General features: G+C 32.7%; 1 protein-coding gene across 1 annotated transcript; it reads right to left on the reverse strand.

Moving 5' to 3' along the window:
* Nucleotides 1-14,104: 14,104 nt before the first annotated feature.
* On the reverse strand, nt 14,105-15,571 carry LOC147498741 (F-box protein PP2-B15-like). Its single transcript, XM_086560667.1, has 3 exons — nt 15,245-15,571; nt 15,019-15,137; nt 14,105-14,751 (listed from the first exon to the last, which is right to left on the reverse strand). Exons 1-3 carry the CDS (start codon nt 15,506-15,508, stop codon nt 14,289-14,291), a joined length of 846 nt encoding a protein of 281 aa, XP_086416793.1. The 5' UTR covers nt 15,509-15,571; the 3' UTR covers nt 14,105-14,288.
* Between the last annotated feature and the right edge of the window lie 1,377 nt (nt 15,572-16,948).

The following is a 16,948-nucleotide window of genomic DNA, read 5'->3' on the forward strand; positions in this document are numbered from 1 at the left end:
GAATTTTGGTAGCATGACATTTCTATCTCTAGGATAGTGAGAAAATTGAAGAACTTGTCGCCGTTAAAGTCTGTTTTTATCTCTCTCGTTACATTTTTTTTTGCCCTTATCACTTACTTTATTTGGTTGAGTAAGACTTGCTTTATATTCAAAGGGAAAGATGAAATTTTACTTGTCATACTTGCACAAGCCAGAAGCTCTAATACCACACTGGATAGAACTCCTACTCCATTGGGAGCCTTAATTACAGAATTGTCTTCCAAGCTTCACTATCTCTTGAACAATTGTTGATTTTGTCTGATGCGTCATTCTACTCAAATGGACATGACGCTGGTTTGGGTTTCATTGCATGGGCATCTCATGATAGTACCCCTTTTGTTGGATGTGACAAGGTTAAGGTGTTTGAAGTTGAGGAAGCCGAAGCCTTAGCTTTGTTCCATGGTTTACAAGCATCTTTATTTGTCCGAGGTGTCAAGATCGCGAATGTTGTGGCAGCCTCTGAATGTTTATCACTAATAAATGCACCATCTGGAAACTTTGATGACTTGTCTTGGATGAACAACATCCTGGTTCATGACATCCTCCAACTAGCAGAGTCTTTCTCTCCGGTTGTTTTTTTTATATCCTTCACTTTTGTAATACTGCTTCTCATCATCTCGCTTCTTGAGGCTTTTTGTTTGGTCGTAACTATTGGAAGGAAGATGTATCGCCTATCTCCAAGGCCATATTAGCGAATGATTGTACTCTCTTATTTTCTGGTTATTAATAAAATTATCTTTGCCAAAAAAAAAAAAAAAAAAAAACTTGGCCTACACTCTACTCTCCAACTACAAAATTTAATTACCCAACATTTTTAGATACTAAATTCCATGGGAAATCCCGTTGTTACATCAGAGTCAATTTAGACTCCAAACAATCCAAGAGGACTTTTATAAATTTTTTTGGCAATTTATATTTGATAACATCCAACTGCACTTTATATATATATATAATAACAGATCCTTTTCAAGTTCTCTAAAGATGTCCACGTCATCAAATCTTAAGTACCCAGGGTTGTTTCGACAAAATCAGAGAGAAAAATAGAAGTTTTCGAAGACCCACAAAATTAACCCAAAAAACCCACTTCGTCCTTATTTCTTTTGAGAGATAAGGAAACTCTGACCTCTTCTCTCAATTAAATTCCAGAAACCGAAAGACTTCTCCCCATTGCTTCCCCCGAATGTCTAAATCTTTGTAATCTCATTTGACTTATCTCTTCCTGATGGAGTTATGAGATCTAAAATCAATCTCCTTCTTCCTGTTATTAATATGGTAATTAAGTTTTTTGTATTGATTTTTTTTTTGTTTTTATCTAATTAAGGCTTCATATTCTTCAAGTTAAAGTTCGTATTATTCACAGATTCTAACATAAGGTACTCCCTCAACTCAACGTGTAATACCAGGAGTTGCTGGAATTCCAAACAAAACATCCTTACTCTACATGCCACGATTATAATTGTATCTAAATTTCTATTGATTCACTAACAATTGTCAGTTGTGATGTCCCACATTTTAATTTTAACAATTTTAGATAATTATAGCTATCAATTTTAACAATTTCAGATAATTATAGCTATCAATTTGATCGTGATCATATTGATTAATCTCTCATTTGTACTAAGCGGTAAATGTCTACAATTAGCACGTCTACAGTTAGCACTGCATGCGTTTTCCTTTCTAATTAGATTATCATTTTTTTATGAAATAAGAAATCATGTTAGGTAAACATAACTATTGCTCTATAAACGCTTGGCTTTCCAATTTCATCATGCAGGCCAAGTGAACCATATGCAAAAGACCATGCTGGATGTATAAGATTTTATGAACAAGAGACAGACAACTGGTATCATTTATGGTATTCAAACAAATGCGCAAATGGTATGAAACACATTAAAACTTATCTCTTTTTTACTGCTTTTCTGGCAATGTATGTAAATTATGTTCTTAGTGTGCTTTGACTACACTTAATCTATCATTGCATGTTGTTCACTTAAGCATCTAAAGCTCTTTCTTCTTCATTAATGTATAGAATGTCGTTACTCGAAAAATTAACATACGATTTTTTGATGTCTTTGGATTCTATTATCAAATTACCCATCAATATTAGGCCTGTATAGGATATAAATTTAATGTGGGTAAGGCTTTTGATCTATGTTTTCTGGTAATAGTGAACTTGATGAAAATTCCACATATGTTGAATATACATATTGTTATCCATCATTATATTATATATATATTTTTTTAAACCCATCAATATTTAAGGGAAGCACTTGGAAGTTTAACATATCCATATTAAGTAATTTTTATCTATTAACTAATACATATCCATATCTATTAATAAACATATCCAAATATCTATACAATAACTAATACATATATATAATCCATTGTTTTTAGAATTTGTTTACAGTTTTGAAATAATGAAATTGTAACTTTGTTTTTTGTTTTAGCATAACACATGAAAGGACAATTTTAATTTATAAAATTAATCAGGGTTATCACTATGAGCAATGGGGCTCAAAAGTTATGAGCATCTTAACTTATCTTACTAATTAAATTTTCCTCTATTTATGCAAAAATGAAATCAATTTATAAAAAGAATAGTTGTAAACTGATTTTTTTTTTTTTTTCTACATGGATTGGTGTTAAGCCAATTTTAGCAAAATTGCATTAGAATTGGGGATGAAAATAGTATCGGGCATTCTTTCCGGAAGAGAAGATCAATTTTATTTAGCTCTCTATAAGATGTCGGAACAAACAAAAACGTTCATACTCATGTCTAAATTTTTTTCTCATAGGAAAAACTTGTCCATTAGCTCATTATACTTAAATTTTTACTAGAAATGGAAGCAAAAAACTAAAAAATGTCTTGATCTCTTCTAACACGCTGGTATAAAAACAACTTTATGCTTCATATCCGCTACATTAATTTTTTTTTTCATTTTTACCTCTTCTTCTATCACTTCTAATTATTTTGCCTAATATTTGTGGTGGAGCAAACTAATGGACTTGAGCAAGGTTGAGGAGCAGAAAAATTGCATGTGACTTGCAAAGGATGCTCTAACTCTTTTTGCCAATTATTCAAGGTTCCTTGCAAAGGATTTTATGCCAAATTATCAAGTGTATGTGAGTTATTGGGTTGTTCCAAATGATATTTAATATTGGTTCTATTAAATGTTTAACCTTATAAAGAGTTAAGCTTAACAATGTAATTTGTAGTCATTAATCTTATAGCACGTACCTTTTGGCATATAGGATGACAAGGGCTCTTTCCTGGGTTGTGCATCAGATGAAGAATCCTGACCCTTTTGATGACTAAAACTTCTTTTACTCGAGACTACTTTCACTGAAGGTGATCTTTTCTTGGATAGTTGGCGGGGTTAAAATTTCGGTATATGATTAATTAATGCTGACACAGGGAATTCCGAAACCTTTATTTTTTCATGTGAGTTACCATCTCACTCTTTTTCTAATAAGAGTTTGTAATGTGTAAGATACATGATCTATGTAAAGAGAAACATTGCCGATCAATCGTCCCTAGGAAGCCTAGGATTTGTTTTTGTCATAATCAATAAGTAATATAATATAATTAATAATCCATAATGAGTTTCTCTAGGATAGTTGAGGGAGTTTTTGTATACGATTATATTACTGTTGCCTTAGTGAATTTTTCCAAGTGAGGTATCTTATCACTTTATTTCTAATAATAGTATGATCTTATTTGTGATTTGTTGGTAAAGAGGTTCAGCTAGATTAAACACATTGGGTGCATTTCTGAAAAAATAAAAAAAAAAAAATATGAACAACAACACAAACACACACTGTGGCCCAATTTCGTAAGCAAACATTGCACCGAAGGATGACCGGAAATGAGATCATGTAATGATCGTGTTTATCATTGTCAAAACCAAATGAGATCCTATAAATTTGTGGAGGTACTTCAAAATCATATCTTCTCATTTAGCGTAAATTAGAACACAATTGAAGTCTAGAGAAAGTATGGATTTTCATGTCAAAAAAACTTTATGTACAAAACAGATCTTAATGTCAACTTTTTGGTCACTTTGTGTTATCATAGATTAAGGAGTTCAAGTTGTAGATCAACGTGCATAAATTCGAGAGCAGATTTGCACCATTATTGCTGAGGCAACTGAGGTAGTGTCCACATCTCATATAACTTGAGTATACTGCATTAGACCTCGTTATAAGTACTTTAGAAGTTTAAGTTGGAACCAAGATATGTTAGCATTCGCTTTTTTAATTGAAATATCATCTGTTGTGGTCTTTAGTTTATATAGCTTGATTTATTTCATGCTCATCTTTATATATATATATATATATATATATATATATATATATATATATATATATATATATATATATATATATTTTAAACTTTTTAAACTCTCTCAGCCTATCCACGTTGACAGGGGGATTACGAGAAATCAGACGACTAAATAGGAAGTAAAAAAAAATTCACATCGAACAAAACACTAAACCCCTACAAAATCCACAGCTAAAAGAATTGAAAAATCCTTCTGCTTTTTGTATTCCTCTTCTCCAACTTTCATATGACTATTTGTATGTCCGCCAACATCTTCTACAAGGTGAAGATTCATTCTTCTTCTACTACTTCTCCTGTACTGACTAATAAAAAAGTTATGAAGATATTGTATGCTAAGCAAGTAAGTTCGGTGGTACAAGCAAGTTATTTTAGACTCAAACTCTCCAAAGAAGTTCCATGTGGCATGGTAGGAAGAGGGAAAAAGCTCTCTCTCATATTAGAGTGTTACCTAGGAGAGAGAGAATTCTCTTTTAGAGGTCTCTACTTCAGTATATAGATAGTAGATTATTGCACCATCTAAACTTGACATATAGATTGTTGATAGTGTGTGCTGCGTTACTTTAGGGATTTTTGTGTAGAACCGTATACTTCTTCAGCTATCATGACACAAATGTGCGTTCACTGTGTCACGCACATTGATAGGTTTGTGTTGAATTCAATTGGGTCTAAGTGATTCTTAGAATGTGTCGCTAAGTCTATTTTAAATACATTATTTTGAAACTTTGTTTTGCTTTCAATTATCTATAGCTAAGTCTTTTGATGCATGTGGTAAACCAGAAGAAACCATTTCGTCATCGCAAGCAATTCTCTCGGGTTGGTTTCATCAATTCTTATATATACATTTGTGGCTACAAATAAATGGTGTTGTTATTTTAAAGTCAATTGGCACTTGGGATTAAAAGAAAGAAAGTGTTTTGATAATGAGGTTTTGATTGGCAGAAGTTGGTATATATGAATGTATGATCCCTAATTAAACACTTTATAGTTGAGCCACATAGCGCACTAAAAAAAGATTTGTCGAAAGAGTGATTAGAGGGGTTGAGGGGTCTTGAAAATAATTTATAATAAACATTCATGTAATGCCTTAATGGTAATCCATTGAATCGAAGTGTGTAGACACCCTATTTTTGCACCCCAGGCATAATTCATTTACGATTTTGCCTTGAATTAAATTTGATAATATATGGTAATTTGCATTCTAGAGTCTTCATTTATACATCAAAATTCTTTCTTTTCATCTTCTTGTAGTGTCCTTAGACTCTCCTCATCATGTTCTAGCTATAGCTGAAGTTTCGTTGCATTCTGAGTTTTAAGCTGAAAATGACCAAAATGCCCCTATAACCCTTTGGAGCCCAAATTTCGAATTTTCCAATCTCTTTGGATGAAATTATTTCATATTTGAATTCTCCTTAAAAAATCCTTCGAAATGAGTACAAGACTGCCTAGGTTCCTTTTGGATTTCAAAAACCTTAATCTTACCCTATCCCGTTCAAACCCGTTGTGCGCACTGTTCAGTGCAATATATTTTTGGAATAAGATTTCAACCCAATGATATTTTTAAGAGTTCAAGGGCTTCCTAATGGATTAATTAACAACTTTTGTGAAGAAGAGTTTGTCTAATTTTGACCCAGTCAAAGGGAATTTACAGTGTTAAGAAAATGGTCAAAACGAGCTTTCTTTGTGGATTTTGGACCCGTGCTTGTGGGCTGTGGATCCAGGTCGTGTTGAACCTTTTCATTAGGGTTTCTAGACTATTCTCAAGCCACCAAAACCCTAGATAACCCTCCTTATTTGTTTGATTTGATTTGATCCCTAAAATCAATAATATTCTAGAGAATATGCCATTTTGGAGCCATGTTTGGAAACTCAAGATTGTGGGAATATTGAGGAAGTCTAGGGTTTATTTTTTTTCCCTAATCCATATACAAAAACTAGAAATCAAGGGCTAAGATCGCTCCTCTCTTTCCACCTCTTGAATCAAGGGCCAGCTTTAGGAGGTGCATCTAGAAAGATATGATCAAGCCATTGGATTTTTCTTGCTCAATACTCAGCCATTGGATCAAACTCATTACCATTTTGGAATCCATGCCCAAACACTATAAATAAGGGTCTCATTCACCCATAAAAACATATTCAGCTAGTTATTCATAGCTAATAGCCTAGTAGTCTTCTTTTCTTCAGTGTTCTTCATTTTTCTTTCTAGTTCTTTATTTTAGCTATCTTTTCTCCTAGTTCAATCCTGAGTAGAAGCTCTGTTTCATCGAAAGTTGTTTTTTCTCCCAAATCACCTGTTTCAATCATCAAAGTTGTCAATTCAAGATCAAGTTCATCATCATCATCATTCATCAACAATCAATCAATTAATCTACAATCAAGTATGAGACAACATTCCAAACAAGGTGATATCTTTTTTTTTTCTTCATTTAGCATTGCATATTATGATTCTTTTTTAGTCTTATTATAGCATATAGTTATTAGCTTTAAATAATTTAGCGAAGATCATCCAACATGGTAATAAAATTTTAAGTTGTCTTCATTCACCTATCTCAAAATATTACACCTCAATAGAAGTAAGATTGGTTTTACCAGGCGAGCGTGGGTGCCTAACGTACACCTTCCCACATCGTACCTTAACTCCTGAACCCAATAATCATCTAGTTTCGAGGGCTAGTCCTTCACATAGGTTTTACTCAACTTTTTCTTAATAAAGTTAGTGGCGACTCTAAAATCAATTGCATATACCTAGGTACACATTTTTTGTGTGTACAAAGTGCCTTTACAATAAATAACAAAACCCTTTGAAACAGATCACAGGATGAATCCATTACCAAAAGAGTCTTTGTTGAAGTAGAATGTCATCAATATAACCTTATTATATATGGAGACTTTGCTATTCAGTGACTGTGATTGTGATATGAGTGGAGAGTTTTCCTATGGCAATGCATGGCTGGAGTTGTGTCTACAACAGACCGCCTTGCTTCTCATCACTTTATTGTCGATAATGCTTGCTACCTATGTTACAACACTCTGAAACATCAAACCATCTCTTCTTTGTACGTGAATTTGCATAGGCAGTTTGGTTTGGGGCTAACTTCTTTACCATAGCACACTTATATAATGGAAAAAGAAGACTTCAAGATGGTGGTCCATCCAAGCAATGATTGACATGATTACATCACAGTGTGGTATAGATGATATTCTTGAGGCCTTCGATGCGCTTATCTGGAACATATATTGATTGTGAGATATATACGTCTTGATCCATTGAGGGCAATATCTAATGCACTAAAACTTTTGCTAGATATGATCCAACATCTTCATGCTCTGCAGAACAATTTTCCACTTGGAGGGTGGCCGAAGTTAATATAAACACTGATGGCTCTACTAGGTTGAATGCAGGTCCTGCTGGAGTGGGAGGTGTGCGTAGGGATGACACTGGTAAGTTCATTTTTGCCATGGCCATTCAAATTTTTCTTGGAACAAATAACTTGGCTGACTTTCAATCATTACTCCATGCACTCAGAATTGTGAAAGAGCTAAATCCACCCAAGTTAATAATTGAAGTGGTCTGTTTACTATTGGTTCAAGTTGTAAATAGAGAAATTTTGCGGGTACATTTGTCATTTCAACCACTATTTATGGATATTAAAGAGATCTGTAGTTAATCAAGAGAGTTAACATTACAGTGGTAGTACATAGAGGCAGATGGGTGTGCTGACAAGTTAGCAGATCAATGACAGGATTTATCCGACTTCTTTCGCATTCACCTTGAATATCCTGATTTAATTCTCCCATTTCTACCATGAGAATTGTCATCCCCATGTGCAACATGCGGGCATGCGGCAATACATTCTATGGCTTTAGTTTGGTAGGTAAGTACCGCCAGCATTTTTAGCTTCATGTATTTAGTATGATGTAATTGGTGTATGTACAAATTGAGCTATCAGATTTCCTTTCTTTTATTTTGCCTTGATTATCACATACAATGCTTGCTGATTTTAATGACACATTCTTCCACCTATTTGCTTATTTAATTATGAGCTGATAATTTTCATTTCAATTCTGATTCAAAATTTTAAAGATCGAAATGTGCTTAAGCTTATTTTTGCAAGATCAATCATTACACACATCGCTGTTTTTAATCTACATACATCAAGTCTTTCCTAATGCTTACATGGGAGAGCTGTTTTTAAATGTAGAATTATAAACATGTAGCTTGGAATAGGAATTAGGAAGTGTGGAATAAACCTTTAAAAAAAAGTGGAATAGACTATCATACTCCTTTAAAAAATTGAAAACATGTAGCTTTTTGCTAGAGAAGGCAAATTCATCAATTATTTTTCAATACTGCTTCCACTAGAAATTGATGTGCATAGGTTTTATGGAAGAAGAATTGATTCCGAAAGAAGGAAATCGGAAATTGGATGCAACTATATTGAACTAACTTCAAAAAATAATTAATAGGAAATCAAAAACTGGATGCAACTACATGGAACTAACTTCAAAGAATAATTAACGGGAAATCAAAAACTGGATGCAACTGTGTTAAACTAACCTCAAAGAATAATTAACAGGAAATAGAAATTGGATGCAAATGCATGAAACTAACCTTAAAGCATAACTGACGGGAAATGGAAACTGGATGCAAATGCATCGAACTAACCTCAAAGAATAATTAACGGGAAATCGGAAACTGAATGGAAATGCATTAAACTAACCTCAATGAATAATTAACGGGAAATCGGAAACTGAATGCAAATGCATTGAACTAACTTCAATGAATAATTAACGGGAAATTGGAAACTAGAAGAATAATTAATGGGAAATCTGAAACGGGATGCAAATGCTTCGATCTAACCTCAAAGAATAATTAACAAGAAATCAGAAACTGAATACAAATGCATCGAATGAATAATTAAAGATTCAAATCTAATCGAACTAACCTAAAACAATAATTAACGGGAAATCAACAACTGGATGGAAATGCATATAGCCAACCTCAGAGAGTAATTAACATGAAATCGGGAATTGGATGCAACTACATAATTAACACGGAAAATCGGAAACTAGATGTAAATACATCAAACTAGCCTCAAAGAAAATGCATTGAACTACCCCTCAATGAATAATTAACCGAAAATCCTAAACTCGATGCAACTGCATTGAACTAACCTCAAAGATAATTAACGGGAAATCAAAAACTAGATGCAATTACATGAAACTAACTTTAAAGAATAATTAACGGGGAAGTCAGAAACAGGATGCAACTGCGTGAAACTGACCTTGAAGAATAATTAACGGGAAATCGGAAACATGATGCAACGATATTGATAGAACTAACATTAAAGAATACTTAATGGGAAATAAAAAACTAGATACAAATGCGTTGAACTAAACTCAAACAATAATTAATGGGAAATGGGCAACCGGATGCAAATGCATTGAACTAATTAACATCAACAAGTAATTAACATAAAGTGAAAAAATAAACAAATGCATTGAACTAATGTCAAAACATAGTTATATTATGTGTAGTGGGAATGTCTTGACAAATATAGTTTTGCATTTAAAATGGCGTTTATAATATCTCTTTTCTTATAATTGGAAATACCATGCTATTCAAGTAGCATCAATATGATATTTACCTCATTGGGCATAATCATAAAATTTCAATCAAACTTTTATTATTAAACAACAAAAAGAAGTCGAAGGATTTTATTAAGGGAGGATTATTACTTTTTATGGAGAGTTGGGTTTTTACAAATTTGGATGAGTGATCAATATAATATTCATATCTCATTGCTGTGCACACACAGTTACTAATATACATGATAAATTCAAACTAACCTCAAAGAAAATGCATCGAACTACCCCTTAATGAATAATTAACAAAAAATCCAAAATTCGATGCATCCGCATTAAACTGGCCTCAAAGAATAATTAACGGAAAATAAGAAACTAGATGCAACTGCATGAAACTAACCTCAAATAATACTTAATGGGGAAGTCAGAAACTGGATGCAACTGCGTGAAACTGACCTTGAAGAATAATTAACGAAAAATCAGAAACAGGATGCAACAACATTGATCGAACTAACATTAAAAAATAATTAACGGGGAATCGAAAACTGGATACAAATGTATTGAACTAAACTCAAACAATAATTAACGGGAAATGGACAACTAGATGCAAATGCATTGAACTAATTAACATCAACGAAACATACAGTGAAAATACAGTGAAAAACTGGATGCAAATACATTGAACTAACGTCGAAACATAGTTATATTATGTGTAGTGGGAATGTCTTGACAAATATAGTTTTGCTTTTAAAATGGCGTTTATCATATCTCTTTTCGTATAATTGGAAATACCATGCTATTCAAGTAGCATCAATATGATATTTACCTCATTGGGCATAATCACAAAATTTCAATCAAACTTTTATTATTAAACAACAAAAAGAAGTCGAAGGATTTTATTAAGAGTGGATTATTACTTTTTTATGAAGAGTTAGGTTTTTACAAATTTGGATGAGTGATTAATATAATATTCAACTCTCATTGCTGTGCACACACTGTTGCTAATATACATGATAAATTCAAAGTAACCTTAAAGAAAATGCATCAAACTACCCCCTCAATGAATAATTAACAGGAAATCCAAAACTCGATGCAATTGCATTGAACTGACCTCAAAGAATAATTAACGAGAAATTAGAAACTACATGCAACTGTATGAAACTAACTTCAAAGAATAATTAACTGGGAAGTCAGAAACTGGATGCAACTGCGTGAAACTAACCTTGAAGAATAATTAACGAGAAATCAAAAACAAGATGCAACAACATTGATCGAACTAGGATTAAAGAATAATTAATGGAGAATCAGAAACTTGATGCAAATGCATTGAACTAAACTCAAACAATAATTAACAGAAAATGGGCAACCGGATGCAAATGCATTGAACTAATTAACATTAACGAGTAATTAACATAAAGTCAAAAACTAAATGCAAATGCATTGAACTGTCGAAACATAGTTATATTATGTGTAGAGGGAATGTCTCGACAAATATAGTTTTGTATTTAAAATGGCGTTTATCATATCTCTTTTCGTATAATTGGAAATATCATGCTATTCAAGTAGCATCAATATGATATTTATCTCTTTGGGCATTATCACAAAACTTCAATCAAACTTTTATTATTAAACAACAAAAAGAAGTAGAAAGATTTTATTAAGGGTGGATTATTACTTTTTTTGGAGAGTTGGGTTTTTACAAATTTGGATGAGTGATCAATATAATATCCACATCTCATTGTTGTGCACACACAGTTGCTAATATACATGATAAATTCAAACTAACCTCAAAGAAAATGCATCGAACTACCTCTCAATGAATAATTAACAGGAAATCTAAAACTTGATGCAACTGTATTGAACTGACATCAAAAAATAGTTAACGGGAAATAAAAAACTAGATGCAAATGCATGAAACTAACCTCAAAGAATAATTAACGAGGAAGTCAGAAACTGGATGCAACTGCGTGAAACTGACCTTGAAGAATAATTAACTGGAAATCGGAAACAGGATGCAACAACATTGATCGAACTAACATTAAAGAGTAATTAACAAGGAATCGAAAACTGGATGCAAATGCATTGAACTAAACTCAAACAATAATTAACGGAAAATGGGCAACCGAATGCAAAAGCATTGAACTAATTAACATCAATGAGTAATTAACATAAAGTAAAAAACTGAATGTAAATGCATTGAACTAATTAACATCAACGAGTAATTACCATAAAATCAAAAACTGAATGCAAATGCATTGAACTAATGTCAAAACATAGTTATATTATGTGTAGTGGGAATGTCTCTTTTCTTATAATTGGAAATAACTTGCTATTCAAGTAACATCAATATGATATTTACCTCATTGGGAATTATCACAAAACTTCAATCAAACTTTTATTATTAAACAATAAAAAGAAGTCCGAAGATTTTATTAAGGGTGGATTATTAATTTATATAGAGAGTTAGGGTTTTACAAATTTGGATGAGCGATCAATATAGTATTCATATCTCATTGTTGTGCACTCATAGTTGCTAATATACATGATAAATTCAAACTAACCTCAAAGAAAATGCATCAAACTACCCATCAATGAGTAATTAATGGGAAATTCAAAACATGATGCAACTACATTGAACTGACCTTAAAGAATAATTAACGAAAAATCAGAAACTAGATACAATTGCAAGAAACTAACCCTCAAAAATAATTAACAGGGAAGTCAGAAACTGGATGCAATTGCGTGAAACTGACATTGAAGAATAATTAATGGGAAATCGGAAACAGAATGCAACAACATTGATCAAACTAACATTAAAGAATAATTAACGGAAAATCAAAAACTGGATGCAAATGCATTGAACTACCCCTCAATGAATAATTAACGGGAAATGGGCAACCGGATGCAAATGCATTGAACTAATTAACATCAACGAGTAATTAACAGAAAGTCAAAAACTGAATACAAATGCATTGAACTAATGTCGAAATATAGTTATATTATGTGTAGTGGGAATGTCTCGACAAATATGGTTTTGTATTTAAAATGACGTTTATCATATCTCTTTTCGTATAATTGAAAATACATTGCTATTAAAGTAACATCAATATGATATTTATCTCATTGGGCATTATCATAAAACTTCAATCAAACTTTTATTATTAAACAACAAAAAAAAGTCGAAGGATTTTATTAAGGGTGGATTATTAATTTATATGGAGAGTTGGGTTTTTACAAATTTGAATGAGTGATTAATATAGTATTCATATTTCATTGTTGTGCACACACAATTGCTAATATACATGATAAATTCAAATAAGATTATGTTAATGATAAGTAATTAATTAACCAATAATAAGTAAGTTTTTTCTAATCAATAATGTTAATTGTAACCCGTTTGTTGGATGGGTTCGAAAACTAGTTTTTTTTATAAAGACATCCAATTGTTTTTTTTTGTTGTTTTAGATCATCCAATTGGAGTTGAAGGTCTGAAAATTAAGAATCCTTGATAAATTAATGATTTCTGAGCAGAAAATATTGTCTCCTACTTGACATTGATTTGTTACAGTAATCTTTCTCGAAACAATTGTGTCACTCACTTTTTCCTTGACATCAATCTGTTACAGTTGATGTGTACAATTTGCAAGGTCAGCCATTCCACGAAAGAAGGAAGTTGCAAGTCACATCCAACACTATTCCTGCTGATCAAGAAATAATTGACTAAACTTGGTCTATGTCGTATATTTCAACTGCAAAATTTAACGGGTAAGTTTCTGAGTCGGCCGTGATAATGTCAATGTGTTTCCAATTCGATCACAAATTGCAACTCAGCGCATTTTGCCATCGATTAGTAGGATAATGTCACTTTTTGCACTGAGTTGCTGACAATGGCCGAATTAAAAATAAAGTGACATTATCATGGCCAAATCAGAAATTTACCCAAATTTAATTGCCCAATATTTTAGATACTGAATTCCATGCTCAATCCCGCTGATAACAACTTGATTACACTGTCACAGTCAATTTAGACTCATAAGGACTTTTATAATTGACAACATCCTATTGCACTTTAGTTAGATAAAAGACATCCATCCAATTAGACTTGAAGGTCTGAAAAGAAGCTTGATAAAATAATGATTTCCGGGAAGAAAAATTCTCTCGTACTTGAAATCGGTTTGTTACATAATTTTGGGAAAGTCACTTTCTACAAACAATTTAGTTTTAATTTTGTATTAATTTAAAAGAATATGTGTTGCAAGGTGGTCAGTATACAATTACAAACACCAGGCGTTCCATACTTCCGGTAACACCAGGCGTTCCATTACTCTTTAGGCCTGACTTCAATACCTTCAATTATAAGTCCTCCCTTTAATTGCTGACCCTTGATTTCCTTCAAACTCATTTTGATCTCCCCTTCATCACCCCCATCAATAAAGAACTCACCCAACTCAATCTCCATCCACCCATCTTTTCTATCACATGGAATCCTTTGATCACCTTCAATCAACCTTGACTTTAGTACTTCCATGCGATTAGAGAACAAAAGACGCCCTAAGTTCTGTTTCTGGGTGTCTTGGTTTTGCATATATGCAGTGCCTGCAGATATTTGATCCCCAACTTCAACTGATATCTCTGATGGTATTGCGTTGAGCCCATAAGCACGATCAGCAATTTTTAGGACTAGATAAGCAGCATATTTCGTTTTGGGGGATAAAATTCTAGCATTGATCTCCCCTTGAATTTCTAGCCAACTTATAGTTCGGAGCTCAGCTACTTCTGGAAACCTGTAAACATATATGCAAAATGTTATAGAAGCAGAAAAATAAGATTCAGGGACACAACATTGTGATGGACTGTGTCAAATACTCAAATGTCGTAACTGATAACTTGTAAACACAAGATAGTATGCCAGTTTTTCCTTGTGATGGACTGTGTCAAATACTCAGATGTCATAACTGATAACTTGTAAAGACAAGATAGTATGCCAGTTTTTCCTTTCTTTGGGCATAAGTTGTAACGCATTTGTTAATGCAATGATGATAACTGTATACCTTGATTGGGCAAGTGGTTTCCAGCTCCAATGCAATGAGTCATTACCCCATGGGATAGAAAGGTCGCTTGCACTCAACATGTAACATTTTTTCCCAGTTGATTTCTCCAGCCAAAAGTTCTGTCATTCAATTAAATCATACGATTATTATCACCATTACCTCGTCGTCGTCGCGGTATTTAGAAATAAAGACATGTAGTCATGTAGAAGAATGTACGTGTTCTTACCTTTTTTCCGCCTTCAATGAGAACAGAATCACAGAGACGAAAATAGAGCTCCTTTTTAGAAGAACAATGCATTGGAAAAACACTACCAGAAAGAATGTTTTGATAATCAGATGGAAGAAACTTCTCCCAAGCAACATTTGAAAAGCCCGCTATTCTTAAATCCAAAGAGATAGGCGAACAACGACACACATCACGTGGAGTAGTGAGGGAGAGAATTTTTGAAATACAATCGTCAGGCAAGCTGTTGAAACTGATGCTCTCCATTTCTCTTCTTGAAAACGTACTTGTCGAGTTTGTTGCTTTTTGGCTCTTGAATGGACACTCCTTTTATAACATTTTGGGATAAAGATTAAGAAAATGAAAGTTATTGGTTTAGTTATTGTCTTATTGATACGGTTTCTGATACTAATGCAGCCGTATAAACTGACCGGATTGGTCAGCGAGAAACACCAAGTGTCCGTGTTGAGTTGACCGTGTGGGTCAAGGAACAAATTTAAACCAAAAAATGAAAAAGTTGAGTTGGTCATACTCAACACCAAGCATTTGCAAGTTGCAACTGGATAGAATAGCAAATAGCGATTAGTGATCGTACACAATAGATGTGGACACAAGTTGTAAAACGAGAGATTATAGACTTAACTTACTTTTTGGAAGTTTAATCGCAACTTAACAAGACATTTGGAGCTAAAGGACAGAGTGAGCGACTATATTAAGCGATGAACAGCTCAACAAACTCGCATTAGAAATATAGAAAAGTCTTTGGTGGATGTTTGACGTTGAAGTTTGTATTTAATTTATTTCTAAATCATATTTTTAAGTAACTTATCTTTTTTTTTTTTTGCTCGAAGTAAGTAACTTATCTTTTTGCAACTAGGATTTCAACCTCTGCATATTTGGATAAGAGCATCTCCAATCTAGTGGGACAAGCAGAAGCCAGGGTTGGCTCGTTTACTTTTTTTTCTCCCAAACAAACTGAACAACTTGCTCTATATTTTTTTAAAAAACTTGCTCTATAGCAGGATTTGCAGCAAATTCAGCCATGCATAATGGTAACAAATAAATCCGTTTTCACAGACGCACAATTTTTTTTTTTTTTTTTTTTTTTTTTAGCGCTTTTACTCAGACTCTCTACCATTCCCTTGGGACTCCATTATCTATGTGGTATTCAAATCCCATTTTTCTTTCCAAAAATAAAAAAATAAACATATAAACAAAGGGTCCGGATCTTCTCCACCGGGGTGGAAAAGATTAAGTTTTACGCCTTACAAGATTTGTTTTACACGTGTCCCATCATTTAACCCCCAAAATTAATGCAGGTAACGGAGTCAAGATAAAAAAAAAATAAGAAAAATTGCCACAAATTAGAAAAGAAAACACAACCAATATTTTCAAGAACAAGAAAAAAATAAAAATAAAAAAAGAAAGAACCAATTTTACTTAACGCAAAAAAAAAAAAAAAAAAAAAAAAAAAAAAAAAAAAAAAAAAAAAAAAAAAAAAAACTTGAATAAGGTTAATTCTTTTCTAGTGCATCTTCATCTTCAGACTTCAGTCACACCATTTTCATATTTAAAACATTCATCTTTCATCATCTTTTTTTATCTGTTTGTTCAAGTCAATAGATAGAGAACATACAATTTTTTTTTTCTCTATTCAAAACTAATATAAACTAAACTGATAAAAAGTGGAACTTTGTAATAAAAGAG

This window comes from Coptis chinensis, chromosome 5, assembly GCF_015680905.1.
Source record: "Coptis chinensis isolate HL-2020 chromosome 5, ASM1568090v1, whole genome shotgun sequence".
Taxonomy (NCBI): Eukaryota; Viridiplantae; Streptophyta; class Magnoliopsida; order Ranunculales; family Ranunculaceae; genus Coptis; species Coptis chinensis.

Coding starts and splice junctions, on each gene's coding strand:
- LOC147498741 (XM_086560667.1), bottom strand. CDS start 15,508: ATGGAGAGCATCAGTTTCAACAGCTTGCCTGACGATTGTATTTCAAAA. Junction 15,138..15,244: donor TCATTGAAGGCGGAAAAAAG/GTAAGAACACGT, acceptor ATTGAATGACAG/AACTTTTGGCTGGAGAAATC. Junction 14,752..15,018: donor AAACCACTTGCCCAATCAAG/GTATACAGTTAT, acceptor ATATGTTTACAG/GTTTCCAGAAGTAGCTGAGC.